Here is a 19,128-nt window from a genome sequence, read left to right as displayed (position 1 = left end):
CTGGCTTCGGGTTCTATAGGAACTCCGAAGTTAAGCGAGAAGGAGGCCAGAGCACTCCTAGGATAGACCCACTGGGAAGTTGCTCGTGAGTTTCCAAAAACAAAACCGTGAGGGAATGGTAAGCCCAAAGAGGACAATATCGTGCTATGGTGGTGGAGCGGGCCCGGGAAGTGATCCGCCCCGGGCCGGGATGTGACAAATTGGTATCAGAGCCTAACCCTGGCCGTGGTGTGCCGACGAGGACGTCGGGCCCCTAAGGGGGGTGGATTGTGACATCCCACATCGCCCAGGGGAGTGATCCTTAAATGTATATTCCCATCTCTACCTAGCACGAGGCCTTTTGAGAACTCACTCCTTTTGGGAACTCACTGGCTTCGGGTTCCATAGGAACTCCGAAGTTAAACGAGAAGGAGGCCAGAGCACTCCTAGGATGAGTGACCCACTGGGAAGTTGCTCGTGAGTTCCCAAAAACAAAACCGTGAGGGAATGGTAAGCCCAAAGCGGACAATATCGTGCTATGGTGGTGGAGTGGGCCCGGGAAGTGATCTGTCCCGGGCCGGGATGTGACATGCAACATTATTACTATCCCGGTGGCGTGGATAGTGGCTCCAAAGTTTGGAAGTTCCAATGCCCATAAATGGATGAGAGCTCTTCACAATAGAATTGAAACGAAAGATCCTGTTTGGAAGTTGGCTAGTTTCATAGTGGATGATCCTCTAGCTGATGTGCTCACCATCCTGTTGGTTGCTCAGTCCTCGCCCAAACTTGATACTGACAGTTTTATTTCATTATACTCAGGGATGTATTTCAGTGTTCAGTGTTGATAAGCTTTTGGCGGGTTCCTCATGCATGGCATACAAACTTAGTAAAGAAATGTGTGGACAATGAGATGCGAGCTACAATGTCAAGAAGGCTTCGTCAAGCAGTGGATAACATCTGTCAACAACGAGGAGCCGAGCGTTTGTCTGAGGACTTCATAGAAGATTTTCTTGATGAATAAGATTTTATAGATTACTTTAAGGCAACTTAGTATCCTAGAATTAGCTAAGTTACTATCATCTTTAGTAGAGGTATATTTTGCCTTATGATACGAAGTAACAAGTGTGTCGTTTAATTCCTTCACCCCCTTCTCTTTAAACAGGGTCCTTAATTTTCTTTTGCTTTATCTTGAATAACTCGCACAAGAAAAATGTCTTTTGACTCAGGGATGTGGGTATCTGCACTACAAACTCTTCCTCTTGCTAGCTAGGAAACCTCTGCGGCAATGGAGTTCTAGCACAGCCACTAAAGCTTAGGTTATTGAACGAGAATAAACCTAGAGTGTAAAAACGAGTTGATTGGTTGGTTAATAAGCTGGGTACAAAAGTGCATTCCTTCTTCTGGCTTGATGAATATTCTGAGAATGATGATTTTGCACAATATTGGAAAGATGAGTGGGCGAGTGGTTTAACATCTTGGCGTAAAGCTTTGAAGATTCTTAACTGCAATATTATCATAGAAGGTACTCGTGCAAAAGTTATTGACGAGTTTGGTATTTGCAACTGCCATTGGGCAGAAATGGGCAACCTGTGTGAACATATACTCAAAGTTATTAATATCTGCCACACAGTACCATAAGGCCTTGATCGATATGCTACACTACCCGTCTCATGATTCTTTGATTCGTGATCATGCTGTTTCTTTAGCAGTCTTTGTACAGAAGCAATTAAGTGGACTAGTTAATTTGGAAAGCAATGATACCACTATAAATGTGGCATCTTTTGCCAATCGAGATCAAGGATTAGTAAATGAGGATCCAATAAATGAGGAAGTATTATCTCCAAATGCGAATAACTGTGGTAATGGAGATGTAGCTGCTGAGAGAACCAAAGGTAGTGGCTACCTAACCGAGTAATGTGGTAGCACGTGGAAATGGCGTATGTAATGAGAGTTATGGAGAAGAAATTACTGGCGATGAAAAGTTGATCCCTCTTTCATCTGCATTTCCCCACTAGGGTTGCATTCTGTTGACGAGGTTGTGTCTAGCAGTGTCTTCTCTGAAAGCAAACACAGGTCATTGTTTAACAGATAGATGAAGACCTGTCTCCTGCAGATGATGCTCGCACTAATCCAACCGGATTTGAGGATGACATCTTAAATAGAAATAGCCAAGAAAATACGATGGACAAGGACATGAATATCCTTTCCTCAACAATGGAGTTTGTAGAGCAATGCAAAGTAACTCATCCTGATGATTACCACAGCCATGATATTGATCCCGCTGTTATTTGCAAGACATCTGTTGAATCGCAAGTGGTTGAAGCGGCTGAAACTCTAGGTGTCATTACAGAAAATGATAGAATGGAAACTGAAAACAAGAACAGAAGCACGATTAATCACTCATCCTCCGCTGATGACACTGCCAGTATTGACGGGCCTTGTGACAACTTGGTAAATGCTTCTGCTTGTAGTCGGGACTCAAAGGCTGTTGGCAATATGATGGTTGTACAATACTCAAGATCGAGTTACAACGAGGAACAATTGCGCAATTGAATTGAGATACCGGAATTGGATCTTCTGAGAACCCGTCTTCATCTCATCTTACTAAGAGTGAAATGTAAAAGTGGCGCCGAAAGCATTAACCGCAGCGCTGAGGTGATCGACGAGCTAGTTGTCAGTGGCATTATTATGTACTTGTGCTTAGGGAAGCATTTTAGTGGAGACTTCTGAGGCCTTCTGGCAAGTATGAATAATGGTAAGGTTTTGGTTTGCATAAAATCTAGGGAGTTTTAATGAAAAACCCGCGGTAATATTCATTTTAACGAAAAATCATATTTTTACACTAAAAAGTCAATTATGATACTATTCACTTTACCATTTATTTTGTCCTTATCATTAAAACTCAAAGTTTTCAAGTCATTTTCATTAGTTTTCCTCAAAATCTAAGTTGGCATTCTACTTAAAAATTACTTTTGTCTAAAGAAGGGATTCCAATTGCATTATTCAAATGAACAATGTTTTGGGATGAATTTCAATTTATATACAAATTTGCCACAGACTCTCTCTGCCGCTGATCTTGTTGCGCACGCCTTGATGATCGCGGGAAGGGAATAGCAATGGTAAAGCAGGCCTTTTCCGTTTCCTTCTCAAACCCTCCTTGCCTTGTACGTCTCACAGACCTACGATACAGATGGTCTCGCCTCCGTCCTATCCTCCTCTTGCCGCCGTCTTCCTTCTCTCGCCTCCGTCGTCTTACTCCTTCTTTCTCTATCTCTGGAATCCTATCGTCATCTTCCTCGCATGCAAGGCTCTGGCCTTTTCAATTGAAACCAAAACGTGTTTCAGGCGAAGACGAAGAACCCCATCGAAGTCTCAGACTACTCCGGCTCTGAGCTCATTCTCAGCTTCATCTCCGACCCATTTGGGTTCGCCTTCAAGAGGAAGTCCAACGGGCAGGTCCTCTTCATTTGAGCTCCTACTCCAAAGACCCATATGGCGAACTGGTGTTTAAGGACCAGTACCTCGAGATATCCACCCGACCGCCGAAAGACGCCTCCCTGTACGGCCTCGGAGAGAACACTCAGCCGCACGGGATCAAGCTCTACCCGAACGATCCACACACCCTCTTCACCACTGAAGTCTCGGCGATCAATCTCAACACTGATTTGTACGGGTCCCACCCGGTTTTACATGGATCTCCAGAATGTGGGCAACGAGGCTTACGCGCACTCTGTTATGCTGATCAACAGCAATGGCATGGATGTGTTCTACAGAGGGACTTCTCTCACCTACAAGGTCATTGGGAGTGTTTTCGACTTTTACTTCTTTGCAGGGCCGACGCCGTTGGGCGTTGTCGACCAGGACACGGCGTTCATCGGCAGACCGGCCCGGATGCCCTATTGGTCTCTTGGTATGTTCTGCTTCCTACCCTCTGCTTTGCCTTCATTAACTTACTCAGTTATTCCTACTTCTAGCTTTAGATTAAAAGCATTGGATGTGTATATTTTTTCTCGTGCTTCTTTCCCTCCAACTTTGCAATTTTTTTTTTTAAATGTTAATTGTTTGGTTGGTTTGTTGGGATCTTTTCATAATTCTGTATGGGTTGTTGATTTTGCTTTTCTTGCATTTTAGTTTGATTAATTTTGTGAATCAACGAGTAATTTCCATTAGGACTATAAGAACAAAGAGTAATTCAATTCTCAGTACCCATATTCCGATTAGTTGCTTCTAATTTGTCACCCAAAATGTTAGGTGTTTTGTGTTCGGCATATGAAGTGATAAATGTCTCTGGATACCCAAAAAGAAGATGAATTTAGAAGAATACAATCTTTAGGACCAACTGATGAAAAGGATCAGAGAAAAGGTTGTCGAATACACTCTTGGTCATGCATCTGTGATGTTGTAAGAGCTCTAATACTATCGTTGTAACATGGAGAAGGGAACAGTCCATAGATATCAAAGTTGTCCTAGAAGAGAAGTGCTGTTATAGCACTGGAGGGCTGTGGTGCATTTTTGTTTTGTCTGAGTGTACATTGTTATTATTGTTATTGTTGTTTTTGGTGTTGTGGTTGGAACCGTGGAAGCGAGGGAGTGGTGTCTTACAGTGTGATTCTGTCAGTCGTATTTCTTTATGTTTGTTTGATTTTGGTTTCTGGTTTAAAATGTCGATGTTTAAGGTGCAAAGCGAGGAGGGCATCATCACTGAGCTCTACATCCTGGGAAAATGGTACGTAATCAAATCTAATCCGCAATTTTTTTGTATGATTGTTTTTGGGATTAATTTGTAGTTTTTTGTGGATACAGTTTGGAGATGGACAAATGATCACCAAGAAGACGTGATAAAGGATGGAGGGAATGAAGTATTGTTTGATGACCAAATCACGAAGCGGAGAACAACACGGAGTGGTTCTGATTCTCATGCCCTGCCACGTGCTCAAACACATAATTGTACAATATTTATGATTTAGGGCTTGCATTCATTAGAGTGGAAACACATTCTAAATTAGGAATATCATAACATTGTCTTACGAAAATTCCAAATGGAAAGCAGTCCATACCTTCATTAGAAGGGAAACTGAAAGTATATAAATTATGAAGTGCGGAACTTCAAAAATGAGGGGCAAAAATTTTGTGTATGCTAAAGATAGCATACTGCATAAACCTCAGTTTTTAAATATGACAACATGATAATGCATTTCAGTGCATATAAATGTAGTTCCACAAATTAGGCTCCATCTGAATGCAATTGGTTTCTCTGCTAGATTGCCATATATGAAGTATGATGTTTTGTTTACCGCATCTAATGGTCTTACTTATGGATTGCAGGAAGAAGTTATCATGTTAAATGAACAATTTAGCCATTTGAAAAGTTTGGTAAGCTTTTATGCCTTGGTTTATTTCAAGCTTGAGCTTCTTTGTTGGATGTTAATCACTATATTTTCATTCATTTATTTGGGATGTGGTGGCACTGTTGATGCCATTACTATCAATCCCAGGATTTTTCATTTATAACACTTAGATTTATTTTAATCTATTAGTTTATAAAGTTTCTATGTAAAAAAGTGTTTGTGGTTTCAGACAGCCAGTGGGGGAACCGTCTTTACCAAATAAAAGAATCCAGTTTTGTATTTTCAACGTCTTAATCCTTTTCCTTTGTTAACTCTTCGTTTTGATTTTTTACCAAACTATATATTGCATCTTTATCTTGGGTAGATTTTTAAATACAATATTGGTGACACAATACCATCTACAAATGAATGGTTTCCTATAGCATGCATATCCATATATTGGATTGTGTTTTCCACTTCATTGCATTTGAATATTAAGCTTTGTCCATAATTCGCTAAAAAACATTGTCTATTATGTTTGTGTACGGATGGTTGAATTGAAGGCTTTATTCGAAGATCTCCTACAATCTCAACAATTGCAGTTGGAGGAAACTACCGAATAAAATGGTAGTCAATGATGTTCTTTGTTATTCTATTTTTATATAAACAATACAAATTCTTTATTTCTCATATTCTGTAAATTTTTTAGTTTAATGAAATGTAACTAATTTTTTCAACATACTAATGTATATAACATTTTGAATTTTAGGTAATTAATGTGACATGGTGATCATATTCAATTTGTGTTTGTTATGACACAGTGGAGCTTTCTATATGTTTATATCCGCAACACCAGCTCACGAACAATCCTCGACCCTTCGTCCTTGCAGCTTGACTTAGTTTTGAACGAAAAAGCTCCTCCAGGAATCAATTTTCTCCCCCTCCTCCTTGCTGCTCGACAAAGGAAGGTTAGTTTGTGACTGAGAAGCTTGAATAAAACTGTAATTCTGTATACTAAAGCATCTGCATTGTTTTTTCGGTCAAGCATTGGTTATTTGTTCTCAGAAATGCAACTTTTACTAAGTATTCTATGTTGCTGCACAGGGATCATATATGCTACCAACCTAAACTGAGATAATGCATTTTCTGACTTTGATAAATTGTCACATCATCCTAGGACATAGTGTTTGGTGCCAAAAAACGTGGGTTGCTGAGCTACAACGAGGGAGATGGGCATGGGATTGGCAGGGAGGGGAAGGGAGAGGGAGGAGTGAGGCTTGCGAAAAGGGTGGTTGGATTGATTTTTCCTCCTTAAATCAAGGGTTGGTGTCGGGATTGAGGGGTGGGTCGAAAGTGGGTATGGTTGTGAGGGAAAGAGGGATGGCAGAGACAGAGGTCATGGAGTTGGGCGTGGGAATTCCACAAACCGAGGGCTGCTGTCAGTGGGTGTTAATATCAGCAATAAGCATTACTGGGATGTGAGTTATCTCAACCTTTTGATTAATTTTTATATTTCGGCTTTTTATATAAGCTATGTAAATGTTTAATTTCCATTTGAAAACTTGGGGAATTCTTTTGTGAATGTTTTTGTTCTATTTTGTTGTGATTTTGTGAATGATTTTTTATGTCATTTTAGTATATAATATGATTTGGTTAGTTCACCCAAGAAAAAAGAATGTGGATGTTGTGTTTGGAATCCTATCGTCATCTTCCTCGCATGCAACGCTCTGGCCGTTTTAATTGAAACCAAAACGTGTTACGGGTGCCTAACACAACCTCTCACTATCTCACATCATTTGGTTTTTGTTCTGATAAATTTGTATGCTTTCTGGATTTTTTATGGCTGTTTTGGACCTTTTCTTTTCTGAATTTGTGTGCTTCTCTGGGTTTTTTTATGGCAGCTCTGAGGAAGAGCAAGAAAAAGGAAGAACCATTATTAGAAGTTCTTCCCGAAGAGTACTACGATGATGTGAGTGCCTTTATCCTTTAACTTTGCCAAATATGTGCTCAAATTTCATGTTTTTCTGTGATTATATGAGTAAATTTTTGTATTTTGTTTTTGGGTTTCGCAAATTCAATGGTGGTATTTATGGGTTTGATATTGATTTTCAGTTAACAATGACTTTGGGGAAATTGATTGAGTCTGCATTCAATGTAACTTTTCATGCAGTTACATACTGATGAAATAGAATTCAATTTTTCATTCCCTTCTTTTTTTAAATGCAGTTACATTTATATGATGATTTACAGCATATATTCATCTTTTAGTTTCTAATTCTTCATGCAGTCTAAGCCATGAAGGATTTGATCAACCCACAATTAATAACAATGTGCGGCGGCACCAACGGTTTTGGACAAGGAACAAGTAAGTACCATTTTGCTTCATTGTTCCAAAGTATTATGTAGAGATTGCTTTAATATCTTGGCTTCTTGGCTGTATGTGGGGTGTCCGAGATAGAATTTAGGAGATTTGGTTTAGGGTTTGCAAAGAGAGAGAGAGATAGAGGGTGTCTGAGAGAAATGTGGGAGGATTTAGGCGAGGGATTTCAGTGATTTGTTCAGGGTTTCTTTTCTGCGATTTGCAGACAGAGAGATGGGACAAGGGTGAGAGAGAGATGGGAGGATTTTCTGCAAGGGTAAAGGGAATGGGTAAGGGAGGGGTATGGGTATGGGTAGGGGATGTAAAAGCATTTTGTTTTCCATTTGCTTCCTGAAACCCGAGGGATTTCTGCTATTGCAGAGAGAGAGAGAGATGGGGGTGTCTGTTAGGTGCCCTTTAATTGTCACTTTTGTGATTTGTCATAGTATGAATGGCATGACATCCTGTATAGCTGCTATTGCATTGTGATGTAGTATTTCACGCTTACTGGTGGTTAATTGTAGATATATGTGACCATTGTCTTTTCAATTGATAAAAAATCTTCTGTAACTTCTGAAAATTTATGGTAACCATTGAAAAGCAGTGTGATTTGTTCTTGGCCATCATATTTCAAATCAAAATTGGTTCTGTCATGAATAATTCAAATGATCAGTTCTTTCATTATTTTTTTTTATGGTAACCATTGAAAAGCAGTGTCCCTTGAAAATTATGGTCCTTATCAGTTTGAGGTGTGCTTTTTATTATTATTTTTTTAATCAGAGATTAGATTTTAACTTATGGTAAACAACATTTGGGATTCCCAGCCGGCTTACATCAAATTCCCAAATGTTGTTTACCATCAGCTAAAGTTCTATCTTTTACCATAATCCCACCTCTTTCCACATGATATATTATTACTGTCACAGTAAATTCGAGAGTTGAATTGAGAAATTCTCAGATTCATACTATGACAGGTACATCCACATTTGATGAGATACTTTGGGTGTTCAAATTCCAGAAATATTCATCTAGGGTTAGGATCACGCGGCTAGAATTAAAGGGTTGCAGGGCACTTTTGTCATCTTAATTTTGGGATTGGGATTGATGGTGAGGGCAGACAGAGAGGGACAGCGGCCATGCTGCTTGTAGAGGGAGAGAGATTTCGTGCGGATCTTTGATTCGGGAGTGGGAGGGTGACAGTGAGAGAAACCGAGTGAGAGAGAGAGAGAGAGAGATTTCGTGCGGATATTCGATTCGGGAGTGGGAGGATGACAGTGAGAGAAATCGTTGGGATTGCAGGGAGAGAGAGATAGGGAGGGGTGGGGGTGGCGAACAATGGCAAGTTAGGTTCGTGTATGCGGGATTTGCTGTCCTTCATCCATCATGTGTCTGCATGTCCTCATTCACAAGGTAAGTACGATTTTTATACTTGATTTTCTAGTGTTTGGTATGGTTTTAATCCTCTCTGCCATTTTTATATTCGTGCATGTCCTGATTGAAAAGTGAAGAAATCATTTTGAAATCTTTTATCTACTGCTCATAGCCGCATGTATGTTCTTCACCAACCCCACCTCTCTTTCATCAACAAAGCTTGATAATTTGTTTTATTTATTTTCTGGAAATTTTTCCAATTTTGATTTTATTCAATTTTGTTTTGTTTTTGTTTTTGTTAGTTGCAGCTGCCAGTAGCAATTTTCCCAGTACACATGCCCTCGATGCAGCTCACGCTACTGTTCCCTGCACCGCTACAAGGTATGCATGTTGATTTGTACATATTCTTATTTATTTTATTTTGTAATATTTAGCAAAATCAAACATTTGATCACCTTCTTTTGATTTTGGGTTTGGTGGGTTTGATGCGTACTGATATAAATTTATTTGGTTTTGGTTGATCTGAAATTGGTGATTGCATAACACGTTGGAATGTGAATTTTCATGCGTTTTGTAATTCTGAGTCTCTGTTTGGATGCTTTAACATGTTGGATTACCTTAAGATACTGGCCTTCCGTGACTCCCTTGATTTATGCATGATGGAACTAATGTACTTTAGAATAGATAATTTTTCTGGTCTTCTTACTTTTGTTGGAATGTTGTTACTGTAATCTGTTAATTTTGGATATTTGTTTGTCTTGACTCGTGGGTTCTGTAGAATTAGACTCCAATTGTGTCCTCTCTAGTTTTCTAATTATTTTCTCAATTACGATTATTTCTTACCAATTTCCTTTTGAGATTTGTGCATGTGTGTTTGTTAATGCTCTGTTTCTTCGTTTTTACAGGAAATAGAATTGCTCTCTTCCTCTTCTTGGAAACCACGTATGCGCTCTCTCTCAAATTCTTTCATTTGGGGTCTAAAGGTGATGCCTTTTTGCCTAAAATATCATGTTGTTAAATGGGTTATGATATTTTGATTCTCTGCACATTCTGCATAGTGCAAAAAGCAAAATCTCTCTCTTTCTCTTTTTTGCTTTTTGTGGCTAAAGATAATTTCTTTTGTGTCATAAATTTGTTTTTGTTACATGGGGTTATGTACATCTTTTGGATAATAAAAAAGTTTGAATCTTTACTAGGTTTCTTTAAATTTCTTTGAATTCTGCTTTGCAATTTTGGTTTAGAAATGTGTAGAATTGCATTTAAGAGGATCATAAGGAAGAGAAGCAAAGATCAGTTCTCAGGCAATCCGTACGTGAGATGACTATGCTTAATTGCTTACTCTCCACTTGGTATGCTGCTTTGCTTCTCACTCCTTCAACTGCTCTCTTTTTTTCTTTTTTTTTTTCCGAAGATAGAGATAACTATGCATTCCCTTCAATTGCTCTCTCTCTCTCTCTCTCCCCTCTCTGCTGTGTATTGCCTAATTAGTTATTTACATTTGTTTATTTATCTTTGTAAAACTTTCATGCTTGGATTTTAAATATATGATTCAATTAGAAACCTTTATAATGTTGATGGTAGTAGAACATGCAACAGATATATATTCAACATTCGGTGGCTCTGGCAAAATCATATAGACTAAGATTTGGTAATATATGGAGGTGAGATGAGCTATTACATTTCGAACTAAGACCTAAGAATCTTCGCAATTCTTATCCTTTAAATTTTGTATTTTTTTTAAAATATTTATTAATTTTTTGGTGATGCAGATAGATGAACATGTTCAATGGGAAATCATGAACCATAGATCACTGGACCATCCGAATATCATTCGATCCAAAGAGGTTAGTGATCATAAACTATTTTCATTTTGTATTTTTTTTAAATATTTTTTTTTTTTGGTGATGCAGATGGATGAACATGTTCAAGGGGAAATCATGAACCACAGATCATTGAAGAATCCGAATATCATTCGATTCTCAGAGGTCAGTGATCATAAATTATTTTCGTTTTGTATTTTAAGAGGATGAATTTGCCAAGTTCTATTTGAATTTTGTATATCTGCTGGGTTGGGTGGATGACGACAGAACATGCTAAATTTGGTCTTTGGTGTGCTTAAACTGGTACGGGGGATGGTTGGAACTTTGAACCCGGAATGCAGTAGGACTAAGAGAAATGCCCTACCCACCGGGGCAATCCACCACTTGAACAATTGTTGTTAAAATAACACTGCTAAATATGAGCTTTACTTCTTGCACTTTGTGTCTTATTTATTCAGTTACGTGTGAAATGTGTCTTATTCATGCAGTTACGCCTGAAACAGTTAGTTCACACCACAACTCGTGGGCTTATTTTCTAGTTGGGCTCTGAAACTTTATTTTTCTTCAAAACAGGTTTTATTGAAAACAATTTTTTAGGGAAAATTGAAAATGGATAGAAACGAAGCTTAACAACCAATACACATTTGAATTTAGTGATTTGTGCATCATCACCATCAATTTGAATTAACCTGGGTAATAGTTTAGAGCACTCGTTACCATGGCGTCATGCGGGACTCGTTCTCAAGGTCGATCACTTCATGGTTACAGAGAGAGTAATTAGCCGCGCACACGACAGTTGAAATAGATTCCTTCTTAAGGTTCTCGATCCATTTCGGCCCGATAAATCTCTGACATGAATCCGTTACCCAGCTGGAAGCGTGACCGCCGTCCCAAGGCGATCTGTCAGGTAGGATCATTGGATCTTCACTACTTGATGGGACATCCTCCTTATCCTTATTTTGCTGCTCGTACCCAAACTGGACTCCAATCCCCTTTGTGAATAAATCGTCATGATCTTCGGTTAGTCTAAAATACACTTTTTCCCCGCACTCCAATTCATTGTTCCCCATAATCCAATGGCTTAGCCATAACATATCTTCGTTCATCACTTTCCATTCAACCCCAGTCGACATTCTTAAGTTCCACTTAAGGCCCTTTGTCTCATTCCTAAGTTCAAGCGAATGGGCATGAGAGTTTCCAAATGGAATCCCAAATGGAATCACAGGGCTTCGATCCGATTGCCGGGCATACAGTATACATGCATTTAAACCTACGATCTTGATATTAGGCTGTGAAGGAACAATAATAGAGAACACAGTGTTACCCATGCTCCTGTAATCGAACCGATCTGGAGGCATCCACCTGTAATTGAACCGATCTGGAATCTTGCTCTCGTGCACAAAAATGCTAATTATGCCGCATTCAAAAGTTCCCTGCGATTACAATCTAATTGTTTACGCCATAGAGATCATATTATAAGCACTTGTACATAGCAGAGAGAGAGAGAGAGAGAGAGAGAGAACCTTGGAGCGCCTTGGCTTGCTAAAACTTGCACAATCGTTGTTCCTTTGGACCTCTACGCCACCGTTGGGTTTCAAATCGAATAGATCCATATCTTTGAGGAGTTTTATGTCAAAGCTGCTCAATGGTAGTGTATTGAACAAGCTTGCAACATCAACTAGTTTCCCACAATACCATAAATTTGAGTCCAATACTATATTGTAATGCATTAAATCTAAGTCCTTTTGCATGCCGAAGGGATATACGGTAGGTGATATGTGCAAGTTCGGTAAATTTGTTATTCTTTTCAATGATGTGCAACCTCTACCATTCAATTGTTTCAAACTATGTGGGAGCTCTGGAAGCATTGTGAGGTTTCTGCAACCTTCTACTGCAAGAGTGTGAAGCCTAACAAGATTGTTCATGCTCTCTGGTAGGCTTGTAATTGGATTGTTATACAGATCCAAGTACTCTAACGAAGACAGCATAGTAAGGGCACTCGGAATCTCTGATAGATTGCAGCTATCCAGACGTAAACTTGTCAAGGAATGTGGTAAACTTGCCAATGAGAAACTGCTTGGTTCAATATTTTTTCTTGGCGACACCTGCGACCAGATTGAATACCATGATTTAGCTGATAGCAGATTGAGTTTCTTCATTTCACAAGCTGTAGATTGTAAGTGACCAGTTGTGGCAGTCGTATTGGCACCAAGCACAAGCTTTGAGCAACCAGAAAGAATAAGATCCTGAATAGATCTCAATTTTGGAAGCTTCATGAGATTTTTGCAGCCTTCTAGATTCAAAACAACAAGTTTCTCTAGGTATCCGATGGACTCATCAACCTCAACCAAATTTATGCAATCTTTAAGAATCAATCTCTCAAGGTTAGGGAGTCCTGAGAAGTCGGAGGTTGTCCTAAGGCCATGCGAATGACTGAGATTAAGAATTTTCAGCCTCGGAAGAAACTGTTTCAATAACAAGTATTAATCAATTTCTAAGAAGATATAATGGACATGTGTGAGAGAAAGAATGAGAGAGAGAGAGAGGGTTACGTACCCTGATCCCATTCCAAACATGTTGTAGGCTACTATTTCGCATGTCAAGAACAACCAGGTTTTCCAAATAAAAATTTTCTGGTATTGATTTTAAGTGGAATCCTCTCCAAGATAAACATATTAAACTTTTTGAAAATTCTTCGTAGCTTCCCTCGACGTTGACGTTGTTGAGAATGAGAATTTCAAGATTGTGCATCCTTCTAAACGCCTCAGATTTGAAATCTATCTCATTTGATGCAGAAGCTGAGTTTGTGGAGGAAAAGCTAATTGGCTTCCAAGACAAGAAACCAAGCCAACGTTGTCTTGAACAATTTCTATCATAATCTTCAACATGGCATTGTTTTTTATCACTTCCAACAAACGTTCTTTTGCTAGCAAGGTTGAGCATGAGGCCCTTAATATTTTCCGTGCCCTGCAAAAAAAATCAGAGCATTTGGGTAACTAGTACTACACATGTAAATCATAACTAAAAACATACGCATGAAAAACTTAGTTCTTACACTTAATTTTCTCAAAATATTAGAAGCATCATTCTGTAACACTCTACTACGTTTTCCAGGATCATCAGGTGATTCTTCGCGAATAATTGCCATTGCCATGTTTCTCACCAATTGATGCATGACCAACTTCGACCCTTGAATTTCCACTAGGTATCTGTCAACTAGATTTTCAATCCCAATCCTTGTGCAAAACTCTAAGCTGTCCAACATTGCACTTGTATAATCCATTGACTTTCCTGTGAAGAAACTGGCTATATGAAGGAATAAATTTTTGTCATGATCATCTTGTAAAGAATCAAAACTTATCCTCAGAACTTTTTGAATTTTGTCATTAGGGATCAGGTCTAACTTCTTCAATGCACTTTTCCACACTTCTACACTTTTTCCAGATAGAGAAGATCCCAGAACTTGAAGAGCTAATGGAAGCCCTCCACAGTGCTGCACCACATGTCTTGAAAGCTCCATGTAACCTTCTACTGGATGGGATTGTCCGAAGGCATGCCAACTGAAAAGCTCAAGTGATTCATCCTCATCCAGTTCTTGAACCATAAACTTTTCAAAAACTTCATGAGCATTTAACAAATGCTCATGTCTAGTTGTTATGATAATTTTACTTCCTGGATGAAGCCACTCTCGCATTCCAAGAATTGCATTGAGTTGATCCCGGTTGCTCACATCATCAAGAACAATAAGAACTTTTTTATTGCCTACGGCTTGTTTGATCCTGATTGTTCCTTCATCCATATTGTATACTTTCTTTGCTTTCCCCTTTTGGATATCTGAAAGAAGTTTTCTTTGCAAGCGAGCAACACCATTGGATTGTTCTGAAGATTCTCGTATACCTGCAAGAAAGCTGCTACCTTGAAATCTTTCAAAGTTGCGGTTATAAGCGGCTTTCGCGATGGTGCTCTTGCCAATTCCACCCATCCCACAGATGACAGCTAAACCAACATCATTTGATCCATCTTGTAACCACATGTTTAGGCGTCTCACACGATTATCCATTCCAACTGCAAAGGGAGTGACGTGTAAAGCTGCGTGACCCATTTTATTTCTAATCTTTTCAACAATTTCTCGGATGAACTGCCCCTCATGCCTGTAATTCATTTGAATCGAAATATACGACGCAGAAATAAGCATGAGAACAAATAAACCAAAATCGATAGAAAAATATAAACCAAAATCGCAGTATATATAGGAGCATATAAACCAAAATCGAACAACTTCAAGTTTCACTGCCATCTACAATTTTACTTAAGGTTTTTTAGCCAAAATACACAACTGCTTACTTTGGTCCTGATATTTGAAATCGATATAATTGGTCCCGAGTTTGTTCACATTTTGGTTATTTAGTGAAAAATCTCCATAAAATAAGGATAAAATGATAAAAATACCCTCAATTTGGTCAAATCATTTTGGCCTATTGTTTATTAAATTAAGGATAATTTTATCATTTTGATCCTTATTTAACTTAATTTTTCACCCAAGAACCAAAATGATTGATGGTGGACAATCTCAAAGACTCCTTCTATTGATTTTAAATCTCAGGGACTAAAGTTGTGAGTTATGCAAATCTCATGATCATTTTGGCTAAAAAAACCTTTACTTAATTTAAAAGGGGTTTTTTTTAACTTTAATCCTTCAAGAAGATTAAAATTTAATAAAAACCTGGTGTTAGATTGAATATTGATTTTAGTCACTTAATGTGTACTCAATTCAAATTCATATTATATTTTTGTTTTATATTTAATAGATAACTTATTTAATGTTATTACATTAAATTTTAAATTTATTATTATACACATTTTAATTCATTAATTTTATTTAACTTTCCCTAATTAGTGTACCTAAACGTCTGTATCATAATATATTTTACTAAATTAGTGTACCGAAATGCCCGTACTTAAATATATTGTAGTGAATTAGTGACACATAAGAAAATATGTAAAAATATAAGTGTACCGAAAATTCCGTATCTAACTATTTGATACTAAACTAGTGTACCCAAATGTCGGTACCTAAATATATTACACTAAACTAGTGTACCGAAATATACGCACCTAACCATATTATACTAACCCAGTGTACCGAAATGTTTGTACCCAAATATATTGTAATGAATTAGTAGCAAATAAGAAAATATGCAAAAACATAAGTGTACCAAAAAATCTCTACGAAAATATTTTCTTATATAAGATGCTTACCATAATGACAATTAAAATTTATAATATTTTCATAAAATTTAAATTTATAAAATTATAAATAAAAAAAAATAGACATTGAATACATGTGCTGACATTAAATAGAGTCTAAGGATTAAAATCAATTTTTAATTTTGTATAAGACATTTTTCTAAACTTCATCTTATTTAAGAATTAAAATCTAGTTTTCTAAATATTTTATATTGAATTAATGTACCTAAATGTTTATGTCGAAATGTATGTACCGAAATATGTGTATCTAAATGTATGCATTGAAATGTATTATAATGAATTTAATATACCTAAATGAAAAAGACAAAGTACATCAAAATATATTATGTAACGAAAATTAGTTTATCTAAATGTTTACAACAAAATATATTACGATAAATGAAATGAAAATGAAAATTATAGTGAAATAAAATTAATACATTAAAAATTAGGAAGAAAAAGAGAAATAATTAAAAAATATATATAATTAATAAATGAGGTTATTAATGTATCATAGGACAAAAATTAGATTTTGATTTTACTCATGGTTTTAGTCTAAAAGTCGTATTTGCCAAGGATTAAAATTTAGTTTTCTATAAGGGTTTTTGAACTTTAATCCTTCAAGAAAATTAAAATTTAATAAAAATCTTGTGTTTGATTGAATATTGATTTTAGTCCCTTAATGTGTACTTAATTCAAATTCATATTATATTTTTGTTTTTATATTTAATAGATAACTTATTTAATGTTATTACATTAAATTTTAAATTTATTATTATACACATTTTAATTCATTAATTTTATTTAACTTAATAAATTTTATTTAATTTTATCGAATTAGTATACCTAAACGTCTGTATCATAATATATTTTACTAAATTAATGTACCCAACTGCAAGTACCTAAATATATTGTAGTGAATTAGTGACACATAAGAAAATATATAAAAACATAAGTAAACCGAGAATTCCATACCTAACTATATGATATTAAACTAGTGTACCGAAATGTCAGTACCTAAATATAGTATACTAAACTAGTTTACCGAAATGTCCGTACCTAAACATATTATACTAACCCAGTGTACCAAAATATTTGTACCTAAATATATTGTAATGAATTAGTGGCAAATAAGAAAATATGCAAAAACATATGCGTACCGAAAAATCTCTACGAAAATATTTTCTTATAGAATTAAAATTCATAATATTTTCATAAAATTATAAATAAAACAAGAGACATTGAATATATATATATATATGCTGACGTCTAATGACTAAAATCAATTTTTAATCTTGTATAAAATATTTTTCTAAACTCTACCTTGTTTAGGGATTAAAATCTAGTTTTCTAATTTAAAAGACACTTTCAATTAGCGTGAGAACATAATGAGAAAAGAAATTACCGATCTCCTAAAACCATTCCTCCCAAAGATGCAACATCTCTAAGAGCTCTTCTCCACTGCTCTACCTTGTCCATCTCCTCCGTACTGAATCGCTCCTCATGTCTGGCAAATGCTTCAGCAAAAGAACCACTCTGCTTCCTGACATCGGATGGATCCACATCATAGAAAACTGGCAGAACCACATGTCTACGATCAGTATTTCTACGTTCCACGATCTTCACAAGTTCGTTCAAACACCACCTTGAGGAAGCGTAGCCCTTGGAGAAGACAATTATCGATACTTGTGACTCCTGTATCGCCTTGTCTAACTCCAACTCAATATTCTCCCCTCTCTCGATTTCATCATCGTCTCTAAACGTGTGGATTCCTGCTTGCTCCAAGGCTATATAGAGGTGATCAGTAAAGCCCTTGCGCGTGTCTGGGCCTCTGAAACTCAAGAAGGCATGATAGGAACACCGGTAAGAGGAGGAAGAAGAATCTCGGAAAGCATCCATCTAGAGAAACTCTCTGCTTCTTGGTTATTGCAATGAATGGATGCAGGGCAAGCATATGCAAGGCCAAGGACAATTATATGCAGTTTCTGAGAGGGACATATATATGAAGAGGAAGGTTCCCATTAGCCACCAGGCACTCCACACTTATTGACGAGGAAGTGTCCTCGTAAGTGAATGGGATGTTGAATTAGTAGCCAAATAATTTGGCAAACTTTTGGCTAATAAAAGTAAAGGCATGATGATTTTTGTAGAAAAAGGGTTTGCTAGATTCCTTTTTTCTTTTGGCATTTTTCAAAGGCAGAGAAGAGAATTGGTTTTCTCGGTGAGCACCATTATTTGGGTAAAAAGAACGAGTGTGATCTTTTGGCAGAGAAAGCAGTGCGGCCGAAAAAAGAAAAGAAAAAGAGGACAGCAATCATGATGTTTTGTTTGAGAAGGAAAGCAAAGAGCACGGGTGTGCTGGTCCGCTCCTCTTTGCACATGTGCTTGTGCTTGTGCTTTTGGCAGAGAGAGTAAAGAATTGAGAGAAATTTTTAGTTGTAATTGGACATTAATGTTACATCATATGTTTTTATGAAAATGGTGAAAATTTTTAATTTTGAAGTTATTAACATTTTAATACACATAATTCATCATTTATATAGGGACACGTGATATACCACCTCGTGTGACAGTCACACTGAAAAATCTCTCAAGAATTTGGAAAAAGGTTAGTGGGCGTTTGGTTGGAAGTAGTAGCAGCTATTTGTTTAAAAGGAAACTAATGAAAATAGTTTGAAAACTTTGAGTTTTAACTATAAGGACAAAATAAAGGGTAAAGTAAATAGTATCAGGATTGACTTTTTAATGTAAAAACGTGGTTTTTCATTAAAATAAACAGTACCGAAAACTTTTCGATAAAGTCCCCATGTTTAAAAGCAGAAGCATAGCAGCCGAGAGGTTAGGAGAGCTGTACAAGGAGAGCATTCGGCTCTCTCATTTGAAGAAGTGTCGTTGCTTCTCCACATTTGTTAGTAATCACTCAATCAAAGATATTGGTGCTCTGTTGTATAGTTTTTTTGGAGATAAGGATTTTAATATGTGTTTCTTCTTCATTTTTTTTTAGTTTGAGTGAGAGCTATTGGAT

At 37.0% G+C, this 19,128-nt stretch overlaps 2 protein-coding genes and 1 pseudogene across 30 annotated transcripts; 2 read left to right on the top strand and 1 right to left on the bottom strand.

The window, feature by feature from the left end:
• Positions 1-545: 545 nt before the first annotated feature.
• Positions 546-1,902, top strand: LOC103406026 (uncharacterized; annotated as a pseudogene).
• A 1,135-nt stretch (positions 1,903-3,037) lies between these two features.
• Positions 3,038-14,720, top strand: LOC103405911 (uncharacterized). Of its 26 annotated transcripts, none has more exons than XR_011577961.1 (17): positions 3,038-3,889; positions 4,656-4,705; positions 4,783-4,926; positions 5,305-5,352; positions 5,870-5,933; positions 6,197-6,274; positions 6,411-6,784; positions 7,208-7,275; positions 7,594-7,671; positions 8,640-9,075; positions 9,345-9,417; positions 9,942-9,978; positions 10,278-10,385; positions 10,633-10,697; positions 10,806-10,880; positions 10,947-11,021; positions 14,301-14,720. XR_011577961.1 is itself a non-coding variant. In XM_070817010.1 (17 exons), the coding sequence occupies exons 14-17, from the start codon at positions 10,692-10,694 to the stop codon at positions 11,256-11,258; spliced, it is 291 nt and encodes a 96-aa protein (XP_070673111.1). In that variant the 5' UTR covers positions 3,038-3,889; positions 4,656-4,705; positions 4,783-4,926; positions 5,305-5,352; positions 5,870-5,933; positions 6,197-6,274; positions 6,411-6,784; positions 7,208-7,275; positions 7,594-7,671; positions 8,640-9,075; positions 9,339-9,417; positions 9,942-9,978; positions 10,278-10,385; positions 10,633-10,691; the 3' UTR covers positions 11,259-11,293. The 26 variants fall into 26 exon arrangements, 13 of the variants coding, with proteins under 13 accessions (XP_070673111.1, XP_070673110.1, XP_070673114.1 ...); XR_011577957.1 differs by having other exon boundaries at positions 9,942-10,019; XR_011577955.1 differs by having other exon boundaries at positions 9,339-9,417; positions 9,942-10,019.
• Positions 11,410-18,378, bottom strand: LOC103405913 (disease resistance protein RPV1-like). 4 transcript variants are annotated; one of them, XM_008344941.4, is made up of 6 exons: positions 17,509-18,378; positions 13,912-15,007; positions 13,413-13,823; positions 12,380-13,321; positions 12,219-12,289; positions 11,410-12,188 (listed from the first exon to the last, which is right to left on the bottom strand). In XM_008344941.4, the coding sequence occupies exons 1-6, from the start codon at positions 18,000-18,002 to the stop codon at positions 11,570-11,572; spliced, it is 3,633 nt and encodes a 1,210-aa protein (XP_008343163.2). In that variant the 5' UTR covers positions 18,003-18,378; the 3' UTR covers positions 11,410-11,569. The 4 variants fall into 4 exon arrangements, 3 of the variants coding, with proteins under 3 accessions (XP_008343163.2, XP_008343162.2, XP_070673106.1); XR_011577944.1 differs by having other exon boundaries at positions 12,116-12,188; positions 12,219-12,302; XM_008344940.4 differs by having other exon boundaries at positions 11,410-12,289.
• Between the last annotated feature and the right edge of the window lie 750 nt (positions 18,379-19,128).

This window comes from Malus domestica, chromosome 17 (assembly GCF_042453785.1).
Source record: "Malus domestica chromosome 17, GDT2T_hap1".
Lineage (NCBI taxonomy): Eukaryota > Viridiplantae > Streptophyta > Magnoliopsida > Rosales > Rosaceae > Malus > Malus domestica.
The sequence above is the reverse complement of the archived record's forward strand: the minus strand, read 5'-3'. Positions and strand labels throughout refer to the sequence as shown.